This window comes from Empidonax traillii, unplaced genomic scaffold (genome assembly GCF_003031625.1).
Source record: "Empidonax traillii isolate 1590-97213 ecotype Southwest subspecies unplaced genomic scaffold, ASM303162v1 scaffold419:size1009643, whole genome shotgun sequence".
NCBI classification, from domain to species: Eukaryota; Metazoa; Chordata; class Aves; order Passeriformes; family Tyrannidae; genus Empidonax; species Empidonax traillii.
Window position 1 is genome coordinate 823,606 of NW_020955612.1, and position 26,287 is coordinate 849,892.

General features: G+C 54.3%; 1 protein-coding gene across 1 annotated transcript; it reads right to left on the minus strand.

Moving 5' to 3' along the window:
• Nucleotides 1–1,901: 1,901 nt before the first annotated feature.
• Nucleotides 1,902–16,189, minus strand: STX6 (syntaxin 6). Its single transcript, XM_027894187.1, has 9 exons — nucleotides 16,107–16,189; nucleotides 13,303–13,472; nucleotides 12,641–12,735; nucleotides 10,850–10,912; nucleotides 8,688–8,810; nucleotides 7,314–7,420; nucleotides 5,676–5,770; nucleotides 3,635–4,166; nucleotides 1,902–3,604 (listed from the first exon to the last, which is right to left on the minus strand). Exons 1-8 carry the CDS (start codon nucleotides 16,139–16,141, stop codon nucleotides 4,090–4,092), a joined length of 765 nt encoding a protein of 254 aa, XP_027749988.1. The 5' UTR covers nucleotides 16,142–16,189; the 3' UTR covers nucleotides 1,902–3,604; nucleotides 3,635–4,089.
• Nucleotides 16,190–26,287: the final 10,098 nt, after the last annotated feature.

The window sequence follows — 26,287 nt, forward strand, 5'->3', positions numbered from 1 at the left end:
GCGGTGGGTTGGGGAGTGCTCCAAGGGGGTGGGATGCCCCTGCTCCTTCAGCACATGGGTGGGTGAGGCACTGCAGTGAGTGTGACTGTCCTCATCTCAGCCAGGTGCTTTTCCCCAGGTGTCACCTTTCTGCCAGCCCAAAAAAGCCTCCTCTATCCAGAGCCTGCATCCCCTCCTGGGCAAGGCACCCCGTGCCAGCGCCTACCTCCTGCCCCAGACCACGGCCGACAGGTAGGATGGAGCCTAACACATCCCCACTGTGCCCAGGAAGGCTGTTCTGGGGTGCTGAGCCACATGTGGTGGCTCAGTGCAGGTGGGGGCCCCGTCACCTGGTCCCCAGAAGCTTCCTGCATCCTCGCTCACCCCAGCTCCCCTCTCCCCGTAGGAAGGGGGGCTCAGAGCCGCGGCGCTCACTGAGCGTGGAGGACATCGGGGCACCCGGCCGGCTGCGAGCGGTGGGACGTGTGGTGGAGGTGTTCCCTGATGGCACCAGCCAGCTGGAGCTGCAGCGACCCCCCAGCGGCGCCTTCGGGTTCTCTGTCACCTCCGGGCATGGCCGGCCTGACACAGGTATGGAGGGATCATCCCAAAGCTTTGGCACTGCACACACGGTCCCTCCGTGGTGCTCTCAGGAGTGAGCTTAGAGATGGGTGGAGGGGGCTGCTTGATCCCCACTGAGCCCCAGAGGAGCGGCAGTGGATGGGGGGATGTTGCCACACGTGGCTTCAGCCATGCACAAATCTCACGTGTCCATGAGTCCTTGGCTCGGGACATGCAGCCGGTCCCAAAGGCCGTTAATCACGAGTCAGTGACTGTGCAGCCCCCGGGCACCCAGGCTGTGGTGGACAGGGCGGGTGAGACCCCCGGCCTGGCCCCCACGGGTCCCTCTCCACAGGTGTGTACGTGCAGGAGATGGCAGATGCCGGCACGGCCAAGCTGTACGCGGGGCTCCTGGGCGTGGGGGATGAGATCCTGCAGGTCAACGGCGCGGCTGTGTCGGGGCTGGGGCTGCCCCGCATCCGTGAGATGCTGCTCCAGGCGGACACCCTCTCCCTCCGCGTGCTCCGGCACCGCCCGCTGCCACGGTAGCCCCGGCATGGCTCCTGCAATGGCCAGCGTGAGGAGGATGAGATCCAGACGATGTCCCAGGATGCTGCAGGATGGCACAGGATGGACGAGGTTGCCTCGTGGCGCCAGGGCCTGCCCTGCTCCGAGTGCAGTACTTGGCTCACTGCTGCAGCGGGGGCAGGTGGCTTTCCCAGCACCCCCCTGCCGGAGACAGACCGGGATCGAGGAACCCCCCCAGACAGCGTCTGGTGTCTCCAGAAGCTGCCCCTAGTGTGGGAACAGGGAACAGCCCAGCCCTGACAGAGCCAGGCAGGTCTGTCCTGTTGGGCACTGGGGTGACCAGTGTGGGGACGCCCCATCTTTGTGATCCCAGGAGACACGGGGCTCCCTGCCAGCACTGCCAACCTGCACTCACAGGCTGGTGAGGTTCTTTTAAATTATTTTAAACTGAAACCCAAAAATATATCTCTGGAATAATGAAATACTGCCCTTGGCTTGTAGCTGGCATGGAGGGGCTGGGGTGGGGCTTGCTGGCACGGGCAGGGGTGGGTAGTCTTTTCCTCCTGTTTCCCCATGGCACTGCTGGGGGTGGGGAGGACCTCAGCCTTGGAGAGTTGGAGTTCTTTTTTCCAGCCACATAAGGGGAAACTTGTGCCAAAACGTGTCTCTCCAGCAGACAGAGGTGGCATGGCAGCAATGGCTGCCCTCTGCATGGTGCTGCCCCACATCTGGGGGTGATAACCAGCATATGCTGGTGGGAGTTTTCCCCCCTCCCTGGTGCCAGGAGACCCTCTGCTTGTCCTGGAGTAAGAGTCAGGTGAGAAGGACCAGAGTTCTGCACTTGCTGCACCTTTATTTAGTGTTAACAGGATGGGCACCACCAGCGACAGAAAAGCAAATGTACACAGGAAAAGGGACCAGAGACAGTCGGGTGGCGTGCAGTGATTCCAGCAGCTGGGCCACCCCCTGCACTACTGAAGGAGCAGTCCTGCACAGGAGTCGTTCCTGGAGGATGCACAACCATGCCAACAACAATGCAGGGACTGGAGGTGTGCCAACACCGTCCGGCAGCAAGCCCTGCTCCCTGGCCAGACTCGTGCTCCTGGGAACCTGCTCTTGGAGAGCTGTAAGCCCGAGGAGAGCAGCGCAGACGCTGTGACAGTTAGCCTTGGAAAGCAGACACCACCTATTCCTTGCAGCGTAACCAAAGGAAACAGAACGCTCTGCAAGGACAAGGAGCCACTGTGAAATGAGGAGTGCAGGTGGGCACCGAGGGCACCACGTGTGCGTTAACGGTGAGAGCACCTGGGTGGGCACAGGGAGGCTCGGCTGGGCCCCCATCTGGCACCTGGCTGCGGAAGGCACGATGCCGCTGGCTGTGCATCCAGCGGCAGGGATGGGGGGCATACAGACCTTGGAGGGAGCCACAAACCTGGTGGGGAGGAGTGTTCGGTCCCGGAGGTAAAGACATCCGGTGGCAAGCTTCCAAGGCTGGGAGGACGATTTTGGGGCGATTTGCAATTTCAGCAGGAGTCTTTGCGTCAGTGCCAATTAACTTCCTCCCCCGGCCCATCTGGGAGCCATAAGCCAGCCTGTCCCGAGTCTTTTCATGTTTGCAGCTTTAATATGGGAGCAGAGTGGAGTAAGAAACCATTTTTGCTTTCCTGAAGGGTCACCCCACATCTCATGATCAGTGCTTGCAGCACGACCCCCCCTGCCTGCCTGTTCCTCCCCAGTGACAATGCCCAGGTGAGCTTTCTTCACCACAGTTTGGTATTACCCACCTGGCTAGTCCACATTCACTGTACAAGGGAGACAACTCAGCTACCTGACACTGTTGAGACAACTTAAGTGACAAACAACTTGAAGGTAACAAAAGGATTGGGAAGGAATATGGGAACATGATATAGCTTTGAATCTCCTGCCTTTTGGTTGCATACAATGGAGGTGTCCAAAAAAAATAATGGTTGGGAAAAATTAAGAAAACCTATTTACAAGTTCACATGCACTTAAAATACATCATTGAGCACTGTTTCTCTGATCATGCACGTCGTGCACCTGCAGAGAGAACGTGACTCTGTCATCAAAAAAATTTTCAGAGTTTTTTTTTTCCTTAAAAAAATAAGTTATTTTAGACCTGGCAAATCACTTGCCAAAGGGAAGCAGCTGTTAAACAGAAGCAGTGACTCAGTTATACAAGGGCAAGGAAAGCATCAGTCAATGAACTTCAGAGGCTGTATAATGAGGGAGGCAATTTTAAAAGCTTTAAGACACTCCCTCTCCGGCTCACAGCTGATTGCCAGTGCTTGGCGTGCAGCAACCCAAGTTTAAAGCTCTGGGATGTCTAACGGTGCCTGGGTGGCTGATAGCAGGACATGAGACCCTCTGGCTCTGCCTTCTGCCCAGGTGTGGAGGGTGGGAAGGCTCTGCTGAGGACTCACTGTGCTCTCTGGGCAGTGAGTTGGTGGCACAGAGCCGGCCCGCGGCAGGGGGGAGGCGGCGTGGGGCAGGGGGAGGGTGGCTGGGGCTCCCCTCCCTCGCTGTGGCTTGTGGGGTCTCGTGCCACCCAGTAGCGCTCGTGGCTGGCGCTGGCGGTGCGGTTTGTAATGCTCGGTGAATTCATTAATTTCTCCTCCCTGTCCCGTCCTCCCCAGGGCTCACTGTTCTGTGTCCGCATTCCACCGCAGGCAGCTCTGGACCGCCATGACCAGCTCCTACCTGCACTGGGAGGAAGCGGAGGGCTCAAGTCCCCCTCCAGCTCCCCAGGTCCAGACCCGGAGCTCAGGTCCAGGTCACACTGCACCAGGGGAGGAGGCAGCTCCAGTCCTCCAGCCCCTCTCCCCAGGGCCAGGTGAGACACAGGCAAAGCCGAGCCACAGTCCTCGGAGGAGGATGGTGAGAGCTGGGCGCAGGTTTTCTTGCCAGGGATCTCTGTGGGCGGACGGAAACAGTGAGAGTTTCATTTCCCCGTGCTGCCGGGGCGAGGGGGTGGGGAGGGGGTGTCCGAGGAAGTTCAGTCCATCAGAGGACAAGGAACAAGATGAGCACCACCAGCAAGATGATGAAGAGTACGATTATTGCACACCACTGCCGTCGATCTGGAAGGAAACGGAAGCATCAGTCTTCCTGCTGTAGCGGGGAAGGAAAATTGAGGAAGCACTTTCCTTTGTTGTACTGGTAGGAGCTCAAAGCCATAGGAAGCTTAAAGCCATAACAAGCCAAAACAGCAGCTCCTATGGGAGCATGCCTCACTGCAACATACAGTGCCACAGCCCTTCTCCTCCACGATCCATCGGGTTTTGGGAACAGCTGTGGGAATTCTGGGCCTTCTCCCCAACCAAGTTCAAATAGATTTGATAAGCTGGCTCAAAAGCAATTGGGAGAAACAAGCAGAGAGCTGCTGTGTTCGCTGTTCAATTCATGGAGAATTCTGTTTGCTAGAGGAACAAAAAGGGATCTGGTGAAAGCTGCCTGGAAGAGCTCTGTCAGGAAGAGCTTGTGGCAGCTCCCCTTAGGAGAGGGTCAGGAATAAGGTTTCCCTGGACATCTTTACACTTCATTGGCTCAACACTGCATTGTCTCTGAGAGCTGCTGTCTGCCCCTCTGAGACAATGGTGCAGCAGTGGGAACAGGGCTGCTGGCACTTCCCAACTCCTGGGCTCAGCAGCTATGCCGGGAAGAGCCCTCCTGGTCGGCCCTGGTACATCAGATGCCAGTAGAAATGCTCTTTTCACAACACTCAGAAACACTCTGCAATGATTCATGGGTTTTCCCAGAGGAAAGGGCAGATACACAGGGTTTGCCAGCGGTTGTGCTGCTGCTGGGCTACTGGTGACCCAAAGTGTTGCTGTCAGCACTCTAGGGCTGTATTCCCACCACCTCATAAATCCCCCACACGGCCTAATCCTGCAGAGCAGGAATGCTTTTCCTCCTGGTTGGCTGCTGCCTTCACAAGGTACCTGAGCACCCACAGGAGAGGGGTACTGGAGGAGGTGACGCCGGGCACTCTGCCAGTGCTGGGAGAGGGGAGCTGGCGGCGGGGGACTTCCCGGCAGGCACGCCGGGCTTCCTGTTTGCTCTGCCCGTGGAGCCCTGCCAGCCCACCAGCTTCAGGCACAGCCTTATAAGGACTTTTCTGTGGGTTCAGCACAGAATTCAGCCCTTTCCTCCACCAGCTGAGGGAGATCTGATTGACCACAGACCTGCAGGCGCCAGCAGCCCAAGGGCAGGTGGGATTTGGGAAGGGGCTTGCTGCAGGCATTCTGGTGTGGGGGAAGCCACACACAGTGACCAGGCTTAATGGCACCTTGACAGCTTTTGTTCCACAGGCAGCACGGGGAAACTGCAGCAGAGCAGGAGGCTGCAGGACTTCCCCTCCTACCAGCTAGAGGGGGATTTTCCCAGCAGTAGCGGCATAAATAGAAAGGCATCTGTAAATAAAACAAAGGCAGCTGCCGGGCTTGGAAGTCCTCCCCTTGGTTCAAGCACTGAGAGCTCCTCCCTCCCCTCTGCTGGGTGGGTGGGAGCACACAGCGTCCCAGTCTGAAGATCTGAGGGCTTATCCTTGCCTTTCCAGGACTGGATGGATCCCATTTCCCAGGACCTACCGCTCGTCATGTGAGACACTTTGGCGAGCTTCTTCATGACGTTATCAAGCCGCGACTGAGTGCTGTCTAACTCATGGGAGAAGTCATCCAGCATCCTGGGGACACAGAAGCAGGACACCGGTCAGCAGGTAGCACATCCCTTTGGGATTTTGCAGTGTGCTCACACACACTGATCAAAACACTGATGGGATCAGAGTATCACAGTTTGGCAGAGAAAATGAGCATGCCTCTACCTCCTGGAAGCACCCAAGGGGAGAAAAAACCTGCTGAAGCAGCAGCTCTGCTTTGGTGGGAAGTGGGAAGTAATTTGGGACTCCAGTCAGACTGATCCCTGCTGTGTGTTCGCAGCTGAGCTCTCATGCATCTGCAAGATGGGGGGGGGGGCTTTCCTCTTTACAAGAGGAAAGTCTCATTTATAATCTGTGATTAGCAAGGACTGGTTAGGTCTAGGTACCAGCTTGGACTTGAAATCTCTTTTCTTGTTCAAGACTTGCAGCAGAAGCTAAAATCTTGTTTCAGTCATGTATCAAGCGGGAATGAGATCTGCAATTGCTTTGAAGGTGCTTTTTAAGCTCTGCATGGAAGTTACCCCTCTGCTTCTTCCACCCAGCAACTGTAATGAATCTGAAAGCCTTCCTGAATCCATGCTTTGTCAATGCCGTTGCACATTCGGAATCAAGGTACAAATCCAATTGTCTCCAGCCAGTGGGACTTTAAAGCTTAATGTGTTTAAAAGGACAGCTTCCTCCATCTGGAGTTCCGGGGCACTTGTTAAACCTTCATTCAGCGGGAGAAAGGAAGAGTTGTAAAAACCTCACTGTGGTAGTTGTGTGCTAGTCTAGCAAGCACCGATGGCTTGTGTGATTATCTGAAAACAGACACACCACACCGACCTCTTCTGTGAAAGCACTGCAGGACTTCACAGAGAGGGTGGGTTTAAAGTTCCCCTTCTCCATTAAAGATGACACCGCAAGTCACACGGCCCTCCAGACTCCTACCAGCCAAACATGCAGGGTTTTTAGGCATGAACCCTTCAAGCCTCTCTGGAAGCACTGCTGTTAGCCTGCACAACTGGGAACTTGTTTGCAAAGGACAAGAACTGGGAGAGAAATCTAATTTGTATGTAAATGGATGGATGCAAATGACTTTGTGAGCTGCCCTTTAACCCTTTGCGTGGGTGAAGGCTATTTTTAGCTTTGATGATGAAGAGCAGCTCTGTGTTGTGTGTTTCAGGGCGGCAAGGCAGAGCTGAGAGCTCCCAGCTCCAGCAGTTATGCAGGATCAGCACAAAACCCTGTGGAGTAGGGAAGTGCTCAGTATCCCCCCCTCACACAGCACCTCCCTCCTTTATTTGTCTGCTGGCTGCCTGAGGGGGAGCATGTGGAAAGAAGAGAGGAGGAAAGAAAGGTAAGCTGGCAGCTAAGCCTGCCCTAGGTGCAGGCTTACAAACGAAGGAGGCTGCAGTTGGATCCTTGCAGATTACGCTACAAGATGTTTTCCAAAGGTTGGCTGGGAGAGGCTGCCTGAGGGACCAGTAAATTCAAGGCCCTAACAAGGGCAGAGGTAAGTGTTTGAGGACCTCCAGCTGTGTTGCAGTCAACCCCATACCGGGTTTTTGCTGCCACATCCCACACTTACACTGCTTGCTCCTCCAGCTCCCCGCCAATGCGCTGGGACATGTTCTTCAGCACCCCGATGCTGCCAGAGACCAGCTCCAACTGCTCATCTTGCTGCTCCACAATCAACTGCGGCCAGAGAGAAGGGAAACGGGCAGTTACAGGTCTGCCTCCTGCAGCTGATCCAGTGGACAGTCACTTGCTGCTCAGCCAACATCAGCTGTGAGGCCTGGGCTCAGACTTAAGCCACCAGGAATGAGGACTGCGTTCCTAAGAAATGCTGGAGAGGTGACAGCCACAGGAAAGCCTCCGTGGCATGGCATCACCGTGGCACAGCAGGCTGCAGCCTCCAGACATCCCTGCAAATCCAGCCTCAGTTCAGCCATGCTGCACCCACAGCTAAAGTGACTGTGGGAAGCCACATGGACTGGTCATCAAAACCTTGGCGAAGTAAGCAAGTACGGTAGAAGACACTTGGGAGCCATTCTGATGCTGTGCCTGGGAAATCTGGAACATGCTTCAGCTAACAAGAGGTTAATCCAAGTAAGAGGCTGTTGCAGCTTCTACAGCTAAAAATAGGCAGCCCGGCTTCATGTGCCAAAGGAATAAGTCTGCTGATGTTTTAAGTCATTTTAAGGACAGTCACGCTAAGGATTAGATTTACCCCAGTTACCTATTTCTGAATCTATTTATCTTCCTAGATTCAGTAGGTAAAACACATCTGGAAGCTGGGGAGGTGTCACAGGTCAGGAGATTTAGCAGAGTTTGCCACCTCTGAGAAGCTGCCTGAGTAAAGGCCTACAGTTGGCTGGGCTGCTGCACATGGTCTGTGCCCGGCCCGGGCACTTCTCCAGGCAAACTCCCGTCAGCTGGGAAGTGTCAGCTGGGAAGTGCCTCGCCAGGGGTTCTCCCAAAGCCCAGGCTTTCTCACTAATCTCACGGTGACAAAGGCAGGAAAAGGAAGCAGGCGCGTGCTCCTACTCCCAGGCCGTTCTGAGGGAGATGCACAACAACAACGGCAAACACTTTTTAAACAGGGGAAATTGCATAAGAGAAATGGGCTCTTTTCTGTTTGCAATGTTTCTACTCTTCCAAGGATTTCAGCAATCCTTGTACTACTTCAGCTCTGCATGCTACATCTTCCAGATCGTGCCTTCTAAACAGAGCAGAAGCCTCATACCTCAAGGGTCACAAGCTCAGTGCCAAGATGCATCCAGAGCTGTGCTGTACAGGAATTGCATGCCCAGATCCATGCCACAAGCAAAGAGGATGACTGTCAGGCTCCTGGATCCAGCCAAGGACTGGATTTTTTTTGGCTCTCGCTGTCTGTACCTTATTCCCCCAGCACCCATTTGGCAGCAAAGCTATTTATTCTGCATGGTGCCAGCCGCCTTACCTGTTGTTGCGCTTGCTGCTCCTCGATAAAGTGTGAATTTGCTAGTTGCAGCTCCCGGTCCAGACGGCTGTATTTGTCAGGTCCAGAGCTCCAACTCTGACTCCCACTGTCTCCCAGGAGTGCCTAAAGAGATGCAGAAAGCCCTTAGCAACACTCCTGTGTCTGCTCACAGCCTGTCTGTAGGGTGTAGCTGGAAGGCAGATGAGGCAGCACTCCTGTACACACACACACACAGAGCATCCCTTTCCTCCTGCTCTGTTGCTACTCAGCCAAACTGCTGTCATGGACTAAACCAACACAATGCCAAAATGCCAGCCTGGGAAGTCTCTGCAGCCTTGGATTGCAGATATGCCTCTCCAGCAGCAGGAGAGCCGGAGCGTGGCAGGAGGTCTGCCCAACACAAAGGACTAGCAAAGGCCTGCTCAAGAGGCACAGCACTGTGTGCTGGGACATGTGAGCTGGGAAGTATCCGGATATATTGTGCTAACAGATGTACAGCTCAAACTGAGCACTGTGCTGCTAATGACAGGGGCTGGATAAAGTACTTAATCGTTGGGCTGACAGTAGGATAGCACAGTATAACAGAGCAGTGCTGTATGCCTATGTTCTACGATCCAGGCTGCCTGTTGCTCCAGCAGGTGGTTCAGTTGCCAGCTTACAAGGTTACGCTTGCTCCCTGCCCTACGACCTGGACAGAGAAAAGCTTGTGCAGAGCCAGCAGAGATGTGGCTTTCCAGCTGAGTAGTCTGGTCCTGGAAGTGGAGTAACACAAGCAACAGATGCTGGACAATGAAGAAGACCTGCAGGTGAGGAGCTGCACCCTGCAGCGCTACGGGTGGGTTAGGGAGGAGCTGGTGCGGGGGCAAGGCTGACTTGTAATGAGGCCATCCTGCAGCCTATGTTTGTGGGCAGGAGGGGATGACCGAGTATTTGTAAAGAAAAGCAAGAAAATGACCAGGTTGCTCTGGGAGGTTGAAAACAAGGTGGTCTCTATGGTTCACCTGCGTCATAAGGTTCAAGGAGGGGTGAGGAAAGCTGACAGTCTGATCATGCAGGAAGCCAGCTCTGTCTGCCCCTGCGACACTGAGTGAGCCCCTGGTTCCCTCCAGTATGTGGCAAGGGCAGCTACTGTGTATTTAATGCTATTTAATGTGCACTAGTTTGCTGCAGCTTCAGTAGAAAGGCCTCTGTTTGCCAGCCTTAGCCGTGAGGGTCAGGTCAGCACTAGCAGCTCCTCAGACATGGAGTCCAGCAGCCTGTGCAGCCCTGCGCAAGCCTTGTGGGCTGGAGGGAAGGCGAGGGGTTGGGGAGTGAGAGGAAGGCAGCAAGGGGAAGTCAGTTTTCCTGACCAGATGTCGCTGCGTGAGCTGGGCCATATGGTCTCCTACAGCCAGCAGGAACCCTGTGCAAAGGGAAGCAACAAATCCCAGAGAAAGCTACGGGCTTGTTTGAGCAAGGGTGTCAGGGACTTTGCTGCCTCGAGTGTTTGCCAAGCACATCAATTAGCCCTTAGACAAGCTCAGGAACCAGATCTCTGCTTCTCGGTGGCTTGTTGCAGTTTCTTGGTTTTGCCACAGGTGGTAAGGCTGATGCAGAACAGACAAGTTAACCGTGCACACCAGCTTTAGTGAGGCGGCTCTGGAAGTCAGCTCCGGGATCTCCTTACAGCCTCCCTGTCAGCTGGGAAGGAGCACAAGCTGCATCGAGTTCTATTCCTTAGATTACAAGCGCAGAAAACCCGAGACTCCTTGAGCTTCTTCCATCTTCTCACATGGCTATTATGAGAGGCAGCTGTGCAAAAGGATATTGCACCATCTTGGCTCCTAAATCCAGCAGAGAGCAGGATTACATTCACTGCCATGGATTCTGAGGCGGTCTCCCCCCGAGGAGGAGGGAGATTTCCCTTTCCAAGGGATGATGCAACGCTGACAGTTGTACACAACTAGATCTGAAGACACAGACAGATGGCGAGTGCTGACTTACCGCTTTGAGAGACAGGCTTGGAAAAGGGGCTCTCCCAGGTCAGCCAGACAGACGCGGCCCAAACACACAGCTCAGCCGCCACGTGCAAGCCCCTTCCCAGAACACAGGTTTGTATGGGAATCAACTACAAACAGGATATACATTGTAACAGATATATATCGCCTGTTTCTGGTTCTCACCTGCCTGTTTTTTCTTTCAGCCAGCGCTTGCATGGAGGAGTTAGACATCTGATCCTTCATATCCTGTTTGTTCAACAAAAGAAGCAGCATGTGAGCTTTGGATTTGAGGTGACAGGCAGTTCCAGAGTGTTACAGGGCTGTCTACACCCAGCAAGGCTTCTACAGGGGGAGTGAAGGAAGGCAGGTTTTCTTTAAGAATGTATAGTTTTGAAGAGTCTGGAAAGATACCAGAGGAAGTTTCAATACAGTTCATATTGCTCTACCAATGCTAAAACCAATGCCAATGGGATATTTTGAAAATATTCCTTATTTACTACTCATTTTGCTCTATTACAACTAGAAACACTTTGCTTTGTATAATAAACCAATATTCCCACTGATAGTGTGTAAGGAAGAGTAATGTTTGTTAAGGCCTTGGAAGACTGTAACCCCCTGCGCTTTGTTCCCAGGTTTTATATCGCATAGGATGAGGCAGATTTCCTGTCCTGTGGCCATCCTCTGTGTCTGTGCCTATGTTTTCTCCTACCAATTAATTTATGCTGCTGAACTCCTGCAGAAAGTCGCTACCCACAGAAGGCTCCCCATCTCAACGTGATATAGTCTAGTTTTTATAGATTAGCAAGCAGTCAACGTGATCTGGCAGAGGCTGATCCCCCAGCACAGTTCTGTTGTCACCAGAGCGTTCAGGTGCGTTTTACCGTTCAGAGAGGCGCAACTCATCACCCAAGAGTACCAGACCTCATTGGTTACTTCTCACTGGCTAATAACACGTGTGCTGCTGCACATCACGAATTCCCCCCCCTGAAAACTGGAGGTCAGCTGCACGCCGCCACCAACCATTTTCATTTACCAGCAGGAGACACTGCTCCAAAACCCGTTAGCCAGCAGTTTTCAGCCAGGGAAAGAGGACCAAAGAACGGGCTTGCCTGATCCTGCTTGTTTGGGAGTGGACCACACCAGGGGCAAGGCTTAGCAAGCACACGCCTGCTACCTGGGGGCAGCGCGGTTTCGGGATCAGTTCCCAGGTAAGCCTTAGGAACTTCATTCAGACCGCAGGACTGCAGGTGGGGTAACAAGCCTGCTGCCAGCCACAGCAATGTTCCTGTGGAGCAGGAACATCAGAGTCATGAGGGGCAGCAGAAACTCAGTGTAGCTATTATTAGAGAGAAAACTTCCTAACTAGCAGCTTGTTAGCAGGCAGTGAGGCTTTGGGGAAGACATTTCTTCTCTTTTTATTGCTACCAAGTTGTTAAAATCTCCTTTTTGCTTCTGAAGTGCGAGCTTAAACTAAAAAAAAAAGTCCTTGAGTTAAAAATAAATCTAGTGGTTGCTTGGACTATTTTTCAGGGGTAGGAAGTTGAAGTCACCATGTCAATAACACCAGGCTTTAACCATCTGCCAGTGTTCAAAGCGGTCTCCCTGTTTTTGAAAACTAGTGCTACAAGTGGCCAGGACTGTTGTGATCTCATCTCCCTCAACTCTCAAGGGAGGCTCCAGCCTCCCCTGCATCGCAGCGGGGTCTTTACTCTTCCCCCCCAGTTCCCAGGGTCAGTGCTGCAAGAGAGGTGTGAAGACTTCCAGGGACAGAAGCAGAAAAGGAAGGAATGCTAAGAGACACCCGCACCCCCAATTTCACCCGGGCAGCCCCAGGCAGGAGCACATGGGGAAGAGGAGGAAGTCCTGGACAGAGCAGGTAGCAGGTTTATTCTCTGCTCCCAAGCTTGCCTTTTTTTAGCCACCTAACCACCCCCCTGCCTTCCCCATCTCTGACCCCAAGTCCACATTCCTTACCCTGACCACCTGCCGCGTGCTGGTGATGAAGGCTTTCCTGATGCCCAGCTCCGTCGCATCGAGGTTGAATTTCCGCGGGTTTGCCTCAACAATGCGTGGGCAGCAAGTCAAGGAGTCCCTGGAAGCGGTGTTGGGTACACACACGGACACACAAAACCCCAAAGGGTGCCAAATGGCCACTGTTCTGTGCCTGTTCCCAAAATCTGATCAGCAAAATACAGAACACTGGACAGAAGAACAGGCATGGCAGGAATGTACTGTGCAGTACACGTACCAGTGGTAGGTTCCTTTTTTTTTTTTTGGTTCTGTGATGCTGTGCAGCACTTTCAGGAGCGTTCAGATGAACACAAGGGAAAAGGAGTATTTCTGGAAGCCAGCCTAGAGTATGACTGACTCCGCAGAAATTCAGATTCATAAAACACAATAGGCTTTCTAGAACAAAGCATCTTAGACTAAACCTTGTAAAAAGGGAAATAAAAAGGCAAAGGGAAAATCCTTGCCTTAATTTCTCATCTGCAGTTTGAGAAGAGACAATGTAAATGTAAAATTCAATCCTAAACAGTCCTGATTTCTGCAAAAAAATGGCAAGCACTAGCACCTGGGGGTTTAGTACAACTTGGGAACTGCAAGCCCCTACCTCCAAAGGACCACAGAAAGGATATTAATGGTTTCATCCAGGTCTTCCAGGTCCCACTCGATGCTCCGCAGGTTGTTCCTGAGCTCATTTGTGGTCCAGTCAATTTCTTCTCTTGTGGCGATGGAGGGATCCTGCAAGAGCTCTGTCCACCTCTGGAAGAGCCCCTGGGCAGTGTTCACGGCTTTCTGCACCTCCCTGCAGCCAGAGTGAGTGAAAAGAAGCCAAGGAATTATCATCAGCTGCCCTGCAGCAGTGACACTGGGACTGCCCCATGTCCAGCTGAGCAGGGAAGCCACAGCTTCCTCCCAAACGTCTTTCTTTCAGACAACTAGTTTGTTTTGTAAAATAAGGATTTGCCCTACCTCCTGGACAATCCTGTCTCTTGCTGCAGCACAAGGCGCTGAGCAGCAACAATTTACAGCTATTAATGCTGTAAGGGGACCTATTTCTTCAGGGGAAGTGTCACACAGGCAAGCCAGGGCAGAGGGTCTGAAAGACGCAGCTCTTTGGCAATCCATGTTCTGCATTCCTCCCAACAGTTTTCCTCTGAAGGCTCTTGACTACCCATGCAAGATACCCCAAGGGTACAGAGAGTTACAGGAACTGTCCCCACAACACGGCCAGGCAGACTGTTGAGTGCAGCACTGTTTATTTTAATTCAGCATTTAAAAAAATACACAGCCCTACTATGCTGGCTTAGGGAACACAAGTTTTTTCTGCTGCTCTAAGCTCTTTTGGAGACGAGTGCATTCACATCAGGGGAAGGCTTTGCTGACAGCACTGCTCTTGGGCAAGCGGGTTTGTAAATTTGGGTGGTGGGCCCTCAGTGTGGTTATCTATATTTACAAACTCTGGGATCCTGTGAACTGCTCCCCCAGGTTCAGAGGGAGGTGGGATGAGGAATGAAGTCGAGACCAGACTGTGCTGCTGTGAGAGGTGGCCCCCGTGAGCTTGCACACAGCACCCATGGCAGATGCAGGTGTTTCACCCCCGTGAAGGAAAGCAGGCTAACATCAGGAGAAGCTCAGGACAGATGAGATGCGCTCACACCCCGCAGGGGTGCCAGGACTGCAGCTCTCTACATTACATCAGGGCCTGAAGTCCTCAAACTGCTATCTGAGCTGCAGTTCTCAGTGCCCCAACGCATGTCCCCCTCCTCTTCCCGCACGTCCACGGCTCCGAGTCTGCCACATCTGGTGCCCTAAGGTCAGCAACCCGCACTGAAGATCTGGAAAACTTCATTCCCTACACTACTTGCCAGCAGTGCTTTTGGTTTTGTGTTTGTTTTTTTTGTTTTTTTTTTTTTTTTTCCATCTGAACACACTTGTGGAAGTACCCAGAAGCAGGAATGTAAAGCAGAGCTGGATGTCCTCCGATGGAGAGAGTTACAGACACCAGGAAAGCAAGGCAAATGCAACTCTGGTTGGCTCCACCACCACCAGCCCCTCAGACCTGCCAGGTAAAATTAACTCTGGGAGCGGCAGCACATCCCCTCTCCTCTCCCTGCCCTTCCCCAAATGCCGCAGGAATCTCTCTGGAAAGTTTGACAGGATATTTGCTCCCCACCCATGGCGACTCCTACTTTTTTTCCCTTAGCACCGGTTCAGCCTGGCAAAGGGACTCGCCTTCCCTGGCTGCACCAGCATCCCGTCCCACAACTCCTGCTCTCCGCTGCCTTTCCCCACCACGCCCATACGAGCCTCTCTGCTGCTCCCCAGCGCTGCTACATTGTGACCCGGATCAGAAGACCGTCCCCCGGTCAACGCTGAAAGTGGCCCCGGCCTGCGTTCTGAGACTGAAGCGCTTTCACGGAATCACAAAATAGCTGGAGTTGGAAGGGACCTCTGGAGATCATCCAGTCCAACTTCCCTACCGAGGCAGGGTCACCTGGAGCAGGCGTCACAGGATGTGTCCAGATGGGTTTGCAATGCCTCCAGAGAAGGAAACTCCACGACCTCCCTGGGTAGCCTGTTCCAGGGCTCTGCCACCCTCAGTGTAATGAAGTTCTTCCTTAAATTGAGGTGGAACTTATTGTCTTCGAGTTCATGGCCATTGCTCCTCATCCTGCTGCTGGGCACCCCTGAACAGAGTCTGGCACCATCCGTTTGGCAGGTATTTATGTGAACTGATGAGATGCCTTTGAGATATTTATGTGAATTGATGAGATAGATGCCCTCTCAGTCCTCTCCAGAATAAACAGGCCCAGCTCCTGCAGTCTCTCCTCATTAGACGGATGCCCCAGACTCCAAATCATCTTTGTGGCCTCTGCTGGACCCTCTCCAGCAGCTCCCACGGAGCTTTTTACCCTATTATGCACAATTTTCCCTTGACCACCTTTGTGTTTGCCTGTGTTCCGTCTCCTCTCAGCTCGCTTCCTCCCACGGCCATTGTCCGTCCCACAGCCCGGTCCCCGCTCCTCTCCCCACTTTCCCCCGGGACACCGCGGCCCCCCGAGGCTGCCAGCCCCGAGCCACCGGCCCCGCGGTGCCCGCTGCGTCCGGGGCCGCACCTGCGGCCAGGGCCGGGGTGCCCCTGCAGAGCGAGGGGAGGCCCAGCCGGCCCCTGCCCGCCTGCCCCCGGGCCCTGCCGTGCCCGGCCGCCACCGCCGGACCCCGCGGTGCCCACACGCAGCCCCGGGCAGCGCCAGGGGGCCCGGCCGCCATTTTCCCCCCCACACAGAGACCCCCCCAGCCCGCCCATCGCTCTCCTCTCCGCGGGCCTCCCGCGCTGCGGGGAGGCCGCGCCTGCCCGCTCCGCGCCCGGGAGCGCCCGCGGCCCCTTCCCCGCCGCTCCGGCCGTGCCCCGGAGCCCCCCGCGGGCGGCGCTCACCCCTTCACCACGAAGAAGGGGTCCTCCATCGACATGGCGCTGCCGCCGCCTCACGCCACGGCCGGCCGACAAGCCCCGCCCCCTCCCGCCAGGCCCCGCCCCCGGCACGCCCCCCGGAGCACCCCCGCGGTCCCGCCTGTGGGGGCGTGGTCGGTGACGTCACCCCCGGTGGCGCGCTGTGTTATCCCGGCGGAGCGGCGGAGCCGTCCCGGATCTCCCAGGGAAGCTTCGGCGGCTTCGGGGCCCCCCCACACCCGCATCGTCACATGCACGGTCAGTCAGGCGGGAAGGGACCTACACCGGGTCATCTGGTCCCACCTCTCTGCTCAAGCAGGGTCATCCCAGAGCACATGGCACAGGATTGCGTCCAGGCGGTTCTGGAATATCTTTGGTGAGGGAGACTCCACGTGCTCCCCGGTCTCTGTTCCGGTGCACAGTAAAGAAGTTCTTCCTCATGTTGTTGTGGATAAGTGTCTGCCCGTGGCCTCTTGCCGTCTGGATCAGCACCACTGAGCAGAGCCTGGTCCATTCTCTGCCCCCTCCCTTCGGGTACTGACAGTCATTGATGAGATCCTCTCTGACTCACCTCTCTGTCACCTCTTCTCGAGGCTGAACATGCCCAACTCCCTCAGCCTTTCCTCCTGGGAGAGATTCTCCAGACTCCTGACCAACTCGGTAGTTCCCCACTGCACCTGCTTCAGGAGATCCATGTCTCTCTTGTACTGTGGAGTTTCCTGCTCACAGTTGTAAACTGTGAGCAGTTGTGGCCTTGCCAGGGCTGACTAGAAGGGTAGGATGACCTCCCTCGATGCCCTAGTCTCAGCAGCCCTATCATGACACAGGTGGATCTGTATTCCTACTTGATGCCTTCCCACAGCAGACTGAGTCACCATCATTACTGTGCCACCAGCAAGACAGTGCAGAAGGTGGTGTACGTCCCATTCCTCGTGTTATTTGAATTAATAATCTTAATTTAAAAAAAAAAAAAGAAAAAGGAAGAACAAAAAGCAGCCTGCTTAGTGAAGAGAGGAAGTGAGGTAAGGAGTTCAACCACCATCTCCTCACACACCTGGAGTTAGGAGCAGTATTGTCCACACCAGACTATTTTTTGTGGAAGACATTTTGTGCTTTATGACAAACCCAGGACAGTAACTTCTTTTTCCTTCACAGGATTTGCAGTCTAACAAACCTCATGCAAACCAGCCAGCCAGCCTCTACATCCAGACTCACTGGCCATGGTACAAAAACCTATGCCCAGGTATGGAGATAATCCAGAAAAAGAAGGGTTCCCCACCATTTGACTGCTCTGCACAGGCATAGGGATCTCCTGCTGAAAGAGTTTCCTCTGCCTACTGCTCATTTCTATTCTGCACCCTGCGTTGGAGGCACCTTTCTCACTCCTTGCTTGTCCGCTATCCTAGTTGATAAAACGAGTAACATGCACTTGCCAACAAGAAGGGGAAACTTCCAGCCACAGGGAAGCTCCAGCAGCTCTCCTGCAGCAGTCTGAGGCCCCACATCCCTTTCACCCTACATGCTGTCCGACATCACCCATCCTTCCCCAGGCTGGGGTCCCCGCTATGGTTCCCAGGAGGAGCAGCTCATCCAGGCTGTGTACCAAGCCATTGTGGGAGGAAAAAGGAGGGGGCAACAGACAGTCTGCTCAGCTCCTGCTGCCCTTCCTGTCCCAGGAAGGCACAGGCACCATTTCCTTCCTCCTGCCATGTGCAGGGTGAGAACAACCCTGTACCACTTGGCCTTTGTCCATTCCAGAGTGAGGAACCCTCCCTCCCTGACTCCCATCTCTCCTAAATCTCTGGGCTCTGTCAGCTGTGAGCACAGGTAGCCCTGGGCTTGGAGCAGCTGGCAGGAGGGGAAGGGAACCTGCAGCGTGCTGGGGGATGTGCCCATCCACGTACACACAGCAGAGATCCCTCTGCATGGGGATGTCCTTGCCTAACTCCCATGGGACAGTCTGGCACAACGATTGATTTTGCAGAGGCTTGGCCAGGAGGATTGCCCCAAATTTTGACCGAAGCGCACACCCCTGCCTGTGCTTCCCAAACGTGGCAGTGATCCCATCCCGAGCAAAGGCAGTGCCAGTTCACTGAGGGAATGGGCACAAACCCCACTGGCAGAGGTGCCTCCTCAGCACGGGAACTGGATAGCTGGCTTTTGCAATCCCAGCAGCTTTCCTCACTGGTGTGGGGTGGGAAGGCTGTGGCACACGTTGAACCGGTTTCCGCAGTTTTGGGGGGTGAGAAATCCTCCTGCTCCAGCCAGCCCCACACCAGGTGTGGTGCAATGGGTGGCAGCTATAGGGCTGGCGTTTGCTGGCCCTTCCTTGCTGCATCTTGGATGGTTTTCCCACGCTGGCAGGTTTTGGGATGTCCCTGCCTAACGTGTGCTGAGCATGGGAGGTTCCCTCTGGGAAAAAACAGAGTGCCAAGGAGTCACTGGGCCAGTTTGTCTGTCCCTGTCCCCCAAAGGCCTTGTACACCCCAAAGCCTCATGATCCTCCCATGACTTCCACATGTGCATCGCCTGAAACATTCATGGCATTGGGAATGAAAAAGGGAAAAGCTCCCATAGCCTCTTAGTAGCTAGGAATTTCAGAAATCCTTTAATAAATTATGTGAGCACTTTATTCACTGAATTGAAAAGGATTTCTTTTTTTTTTTTTTTTTCCCAGAATCATTTAGCTTGGAAAAGACCTCTAAGATCATCGAGTCCATTTGTGAAAAAGTATAAAGCTTCACAGAGCCATTGAGGGCTGAAGGTAAGGTGGTTTATTTACTGAAATTTAGGGAAGTTGCAAACTTTCCAGGAATAAAAAAAGACAACCTGGTCTTTGATGCTGGAAATTAATTTATGTGATGTAGAAAATGAGTTGGATTTTCACCTGAAAGCCACTCCAACTGTGCTGCTACGTATTTTTCAGAAGGAGGGTGTGTGCCTTGTGGGAAGCTCTGATTTTGGGCTTGGAAGCAGCGAGGAGAGTTTCAGGAATGCTCAGCTAACCTATTCCTCCTGGGAGAGGTGCGCTGGGTGCACGGCACACAGCTGCAGAACTGGTCAGGAAAGATCTGATGAAACACTCCTGCACCAAAAAGTGCCAACTCGTCAAAATCCCAGCTGTCTGCAGGAAAGAGCTGGGCTCCCTGGAACTTTTATCAGGAAAATCTTTGCGGCGTGTGTGTACACGCACAGGGGGGTGTGTGTGTGATCCCACACCAGCCTGCTGCAAAGAATATGTGTTTGGTGGCTTTTCCTCTCAGGGAAAAGCTGCATTGGTTTGAATTTGGATTTATGAAAGCAGAGGGGACTTCCTCCCTCCCCCCCCCGAAAAAGTTTTACAGCTAAAAGAAGAAGTGATAGAGGGTTTCAGATGCTTTGGTGTTTTCCCTCCTTGGTTGCGTTTTCAGTGAAAATTGAAGATTTTCAGTGGTGATTTTAAGAGGATTAAGACAGTGATAGCGATAGAAAACATTGGTCTGTAGCTAAATATTCAGGGTTGTGGTGAACAGTGAGGGTTTACATCAAATCCTGAGGGTTTTCATCAAATCCTGCCCATTCATGGCCTCTCCGTGTTTGTCCTGAACCTAATTTTTTACAAATCCTTGGGGGTTTCACTGGGAGGCACAAAGGGAACAGATGACATGAGGCTCAGCCTGTGACATGGTGACCTGTGGGGGCAGCTCCGAGGTGTTAAAAGATAAAAAAAAAAGATGATGAGAGGTGACTGCTCCTTGCCAAGAAGGCTTGGATGCTCGATGCTCCCAGTGGAGCTGACAGAGCAGGTTTCCTTAGCCTTGCACTTATCTACAAAGGTGAGAAGCCTGACCAAAGCTTCTCCTGGGGGCTGTGGCTGTCTCTCACGGGCTCTCGCTGTCTATCAGAGCTGTTTCCGTGCCACAGCCATAGTCTCAGCTGTGTTCCTAACAGTGCAAGGCCTGTGTGCAGCGCAGACTGACGGTGCATCGGGACAAAAATGGTAAAAATACCATCAGATATGTCATAAATGAGGAAATGCAACGTGGTAATCCATGTTAGGATGCAGGGAGCCTGTTCAGAGTAAGGGTTATTTTGGAGAGAATTAATTTTCCTCTTTGCAGTGCATGAGCAATCGGTTATTTAATGAAGGTGAAAATGGGAAATGAAACTGGGGAAAGGTGGCATTGCTTTCTGCAGGGTGAATCCCTGAGACTGCCTGCCATGGGATGCCAGGGATGCTGAGAGCTTGCATGGATCCAAAGAGGGTTTGTTAAATTGCAGTACTAGAGAGGTGCTGGACTGCTAGAGTCCTCGTTACTTATGTGAGTGAAATTAGAAGGAATTTTTCTCCAGCAGCCTTTCCCTATAATCTTTCTTGTTATCCCTGTGTCCACGGATGACCTCTCCAGGACTCCAGGCTCCCCACAAACCAGGTGAAGGATGAGGCAGCTGGAGGAAGGTCCTTACAAGAGGGAAGGGGCACAGATCAGCAGGAACAGAGGCAGTCAGTGCCCGCTGGCAGACACAGATGTTTTATTTTGCAGTTCTTGATGGTGGGAGGAGGGATTCGACACAGGGAGGATCTGCTCTGCCCTTGGAGAGGATCTGCTCTGCCCTTGCTGCTCTCAGTGGTGGTTGCTGTTCTGTGGTGTGATTTTCTGGCAAGTCTCAAAGACCCTGATCCCCCCGAGGGTCCTCAAAGGAAGCGGGAAGTGGAGTGGGCAGCCTCTCCTAGGATAACGAACAGCTCCATGGCTCCAGAGCATCATTGTGCAACCTCCCTATCAGGCCCAAGCGGGAAGCAGAGGACACATCTGCACTCTGGGGCGTGCAGAGGGCTGCGGTTGTCGTTTGCCCGATGGCTACAAGGAAGGTGACATTGAGATACAGGGAGAGGGGAAAAAAAAAATAATTAGGCTGAGACTCCTCTGGGCAGAGGATGTACCCTGTGGATTGCTGAACTGTGACTGCAGCTGGCTCCGCGCGGAGTTTGTGTGATTAATTGGGGATGTTTAACCCCAGCTGCCGAGGCTGCCGCCTTCTCCAGCGCAGAGTTTGCTCGGGAGCAAATCCCTCCAGTGAAAAACACTGGCTATGTTGGGAAACCAGGGGATCGTCTGCTGGGCTGCATCGCAGAGCTGCCCTGCTTCTTTTCCCCCTGGACACGAGGCAGCCTTTGGAAGTGAGACCCATTGCAGGCGTATCAGAGAGGGAAAAAAACATACAGGAAGGTGGACTACAATAGCAGGGTTGTCTGATAGGAAACCCCAGACAAATAAATGCATTTTTTCCCTCAGGAAAGCCAAACCAGTTCCATAAGCCACTGAAAGATGTCGGGCCACATTTTTCCAAGGGAAATGGCTGCCTGAGGAAGCTGATAGCTGGGAGTGGGATTTTTCCTCCCCTCTTTGTGTTTGGAAAGGTTGTAGGAGGAGTACCAATCTAATGGGCAGGGGCTCTGGGTCACAAGTCTTCAGAGGAGGGGAGGGAAATCCCAAGCCAGTGGCTCAGAGTTAGGGAAGGGAAGGGAAATTTTAAATCATTAGTGTAGGGGGAAAAGGGGGAATCCCAGGTCACTGGGAAAAAAAATACAATGCATAGGACAGAGTCCTGCCTGCCTGCAGTATCAACACTATAATCTCTGTCGATGGGAAGGGGATTTTAAACCCAGAAAAATCCTCTGCTTTCTAGTGTGTGGCTGTGCTGCAGGCTCACACCTCACTGTGGTTTCAGGGCAGGTGATGGAGCTGCTTCCTCTCCTTTGGGTTTAGGTCTGTATTGATTTGTATTTGTTTCGCTTGTGCTTGGTTTTCATTCAACAGCAATAGTGGTTGGCACTCTTGGCTCTGTTTTGGGAGGTTTCCCAGCTCTTCTGACCTTATCTTCTCCAAGCACAGATAAACCAGTGCAGTTGGGAACCCTGGGAGATTAGTTACTGATACCCGATTGTGGCAGGTCCAGACTGCATCCATGCGAATCATCGATATTTCGGGGAAAAAAACCCAACCACAAACAACCCTCCTCCTCCACCTCCTGAGCACTGCATGGGTCCCTCACAATTCAGATGTTTATTCCCATGCAGAAATGAACTCAAGCTGTGGATGGATTCCCATTTGGAAATGTTCCTCCCTGTCCTGTTTGGTTTACGTCAGCAATTGCTGGGGATGAGCCTGGATCTCCTTGGGTCTTTGGCTGTCCTGAAACTCTATTATTTTGCTGCAGGCAGGCAGCTGCTGGTGCAAAGGCTTTTGCCCCAACCCTGCTTTTGGTGAGGGACATCTGGTTGATTTGTTCCTAACCTCTTCTCAGGAAGGGTCTAACTCACAAATCCTGGTCTGAATTGAAGACAGAGGGGCTGATGCACTGCAGTGGTGCTGGGACAGCCAAGGGAAGTGATGGATGGGTTCAGCCTGTGCTTTGAGGAGACCTTAATTTCACCATCCATTCTCCCAGGATGGTTTTCCACCTCTTTACTGCATATGGCTTCCCGCTGGGGCCTGGCCCGCACATTTGGTGACAGGGAGGGGCTGGCAGGGGGGGAGGTGTGTGGGGAGAGGGACAGGCGCCGCTGTAGGAACAGGATCTTGCTAACCACATCCTCATCCCACGGCCGCAGGTCGGGGTGGCCGTGCTGTGCACCAGATGGCCGTGCCAGGACGGTCCCCAGCCACACCGCCACCGCGTGGGATGAGGCTAGAGGGGGATGGGAGAACCCCCATGCTGCCAGAGCTGGGGATGCAGGCAGCCGGCTGGGGATGCAGACCCGGCATCCCACGCTGCTCCCGGCCAAGATGCAACCGCATGAACCCCCAACGAGCTTCCCGGCGCCGACCTCCTCTGCTCGCCGTCGAAGGCGACTTTAAACACCTCCAAAAACACCCGGTGGTGTGCGCGCAGTCCTCTGCAATTATTATTTGTACCACAAGCTGCTTCCTCCCTCGAGCTGCTTTTATCTCGCTTTGTTTTCCTTTCCAGGTGGGGCCGTGGGCTCCCCGCTCCCCGGCCTCCGGGGCTGCCTCCTCTGCAGGCTCTGCTGGCCGCAGCTTGCTGGCGGAGAGGCCACCTTTGTCTGCCAGCCAGCCCAGCCGCCCTCCTCCTCCTCCTCCTCCTGCCAGAGCTATTTCGGGAAACAGCAGCTGAGCCGGAGGATTGTTAATTGTTCGTCAAACCCCTTTCCAGCCCGCTTGGATCACATGAAGAGATTAGAGCGCCCGTCACACACCCTTCTCTCCGCCTCCTTCTCCCATATGCCCCCCGACCCGGGGGGATGGGGGGCGATGCCCCTCCTGCGGGCAGATGGACGGACACGGGGTACATCCAAGCGCCCGGGATACTGGTCCCGCCGAGGAGACGGCTCCAACGCCGTGCCCAGCTGTGGGAATCACGGGGACGCCAAGCCGTGGGTATCACAGAGGTGCCCTGTTCGGAGGGCAACCCCAGCGGGATCACCTGCCAGCGGGGCCGCTGCGGGTGCAGGCAGGAGCCCAGGGCAGGCAGGAGCTCAGGGCAGGCAGGCAGACAAAGCCACCCCAGGCGCTGACCTCAGAAGCTGCCATGTGACTGCCTCAAACTTACTAAAGCATGACATCAGCCTGGGAGGGAGCGGCAGGGCTGCCACCAAAATAACGCCAGGCTTCAACCGGCCGCCTGCTCGCTGCCGGGGCTGCCTCTGCCTGCACTGCTGCTCGTCCTCTTCCCCCTTTCCCTTCCATGGTTCCCCCCCCCCGGGAAAGAAAACTCCATCTCTTTGCAAGGGGCAAGAAGAGCAGGCAGGGGCAGGGAAGATGTCAAGGCAGGGCTTTGGTGCCCAGGGAATTACGTGCTGAGAGTTGTGCCTGACACTAGGCACGGTGCTGGTGGGTGCAACCGGTGGTACTGGGTACAAGTTCTGCTGTCTGGCATCCTGCACCTCTGCTCCTCCCTGCTGGCTCTCTGTTTGAGCACTGAGGGGAATGGGGGACCGCTCAGTACCCGTCCCCATCCTGCTAATCCCTGGCCAGGGCAGGGAGAAGCTGCTGGCCTGCCTGCTCCTAGGCAGAGTAGGTAGCCAAAGTGCAGTGACTGGAGAGAAATGGTGCCTCATGCCATCAGGGTGAGGTGGTGAGCAGCAGAACAGGTCAATCCACTCCGATCCAGGCACCTTCACCCAGCAAATCTCCCACGCTGTGTCTCCTCCATCTGCACTTGGCTTTTTCCAGCCAGTGAGATGACTTTGCACTGCTGCTCTTCATCCGGCATCTGAGCTGGGATATACCTGGCTGAGACGGATCAAACCTGACTTTATCCTTCTGACCCAAATCACCATTGCTTGAGGATGCAGGTGCCCTGATCCTGCAAACAGCAGTCCCAGGGCAACACACCTGGTGATGTACAAGTCTCTTTCCAGCAGCACAGCAGAACATTGTGTCACTGGGGGGACACGGGTGGCAAGCAGACGTGCCGGCTGTGGGCCAGGACTGATGACTGCAGTCCCAAACATCTGAGCCCAGACTTGCCCTGGCTGGTTAGACTGACCCGAGGGCTTAGGCCAGGGTGTTGCCAGCCCTCCGAGGTGCGGGGAGCAGGTTTGGCAGGTCTGGGATCCCTCGGTTCCCACCATTGGGACTCGCGTCCCTCTGGCCTCCCACGCCGGGTGTGGAGGGGACAGCCCCGCTCCCCGTGGTCGGGAGAGGCTTGCCCTGGTGTGGGCAGGAGGAAAGCTGGGACCAGCTGTTTTGGACAGGGTTTTAGCTGTGTGGTTGGGCATGCTCTGGTCTAGTCTTTTCAGATAGCGTGGCAGGTTAGGTGGAGGAGGTGGGCATTTTGGGATGTCAGCCCCCAGGTTGACTTGCTGTTGTGTCCAACACCCAGAGAGTGTCATTTGAGGTTTTCCTCAAGGTATGTTTCAGCAGGAGGAAAACATGCAATTGTTCTGAGTGTGTTTTTTTTTTTTGGGGGGGGGGGAGATTGTTATGTCAACTCTGTCTTGGTGTGCCTGAATCTTCACCTGCTTTTTGTTACCACTGTGACAGCCATCTTCTTGTCCTTCCAGCAAACCAGGACATGGTGGCAGATCCTGCTGGTAAAACACCATGACAGGCTGTGGCTTTCCTTTTGGGGGGCTCTGTGGTTTAATCCCTTGTGAAAAAAGGGATCAAAGTGAGTTGTCATGTGCCACTGGGAACAGAAACTGATACTTGGGGGCAGCACATTGAACTTCCTTAATTTTGGGCCCTTTCACTTCTTTCCTTGCAGGTGATGGTTACTCCTTGGTGGAAGAAGGAGAGTCTCCACTCCAAGCCCTGAAATACCCTCCAAGCTTTCTTGGAGGCTTCCCTGGTGCCCGGAGCTGTGTCTGGGGGTCACTGTGTTGTTCCCTGTGTCCCCCAGCCACCAGGCTGGTCCTGCCACCAGCTCTCACAGCTATAACCAAGAGAGGTTTCAGTTCCCAAACAAAGTGCTCCAGTCTGCCATGGTCCCCATCACCCCTGGAGATGCTGATGGCCTGTTGTCCTCCCCCATCCTCCCTTGTAGCCACTTTTGGATCAACCTCTTCTACCCTGGGCTTTCTGCAAGCTTCTCGGCCAGAAACCTGGAGAAGAATTCCGCCTGGCAGCTGGGCAGGGATGGCTTTCTGCTCCATGTCAGGGCAGATTTTCCTTGAAATACTCAAAGACACATTTCCCCCTCCAGCCAACACCAACACCAGCTCATTCTCTAACACGACAAGATGTCAGAGGCAGGCTGAAATTGCGGGAAATCTTTCTGGCCCGACAAAACAGGAGTTGCTCTTGGTTTGATTTGATATTTTTTCATTTTATTTTCTCTCCCCAGGAGCGTTTCAGTCGCTGTGGCCGAACCCCCCACCGCCGCCGGTCGCTCCGATCGAGCCCGTGCGGAGCTCAGCGAGAGCGGTGTCGGGGGGGTGGGGGGGGGGGTGACGGCCGCTGGTGTGGGGCCCACCGCTAGCCGCGCGCCGGCGTTGCCGCTTTAAGCGCCCTCTCCGCGGGGCGAGCTTTCGAACGCGCTGCCCCGCGCTGCCATTGGCCGGCGCGCGCGCGCGGGGGCCAGCCGGCGGTTGGAGCGGCCGGCGGCGCGCCCTGATTGGCCGAGGCGGGGGCAGTATAAAAGGCGCGCGGGCGCGTGGGCTTGCTCAGTCTGCGGCGCGAAGGGGCGGCGAGCGGAGCTCAGGTACGCCGCCAATCAAC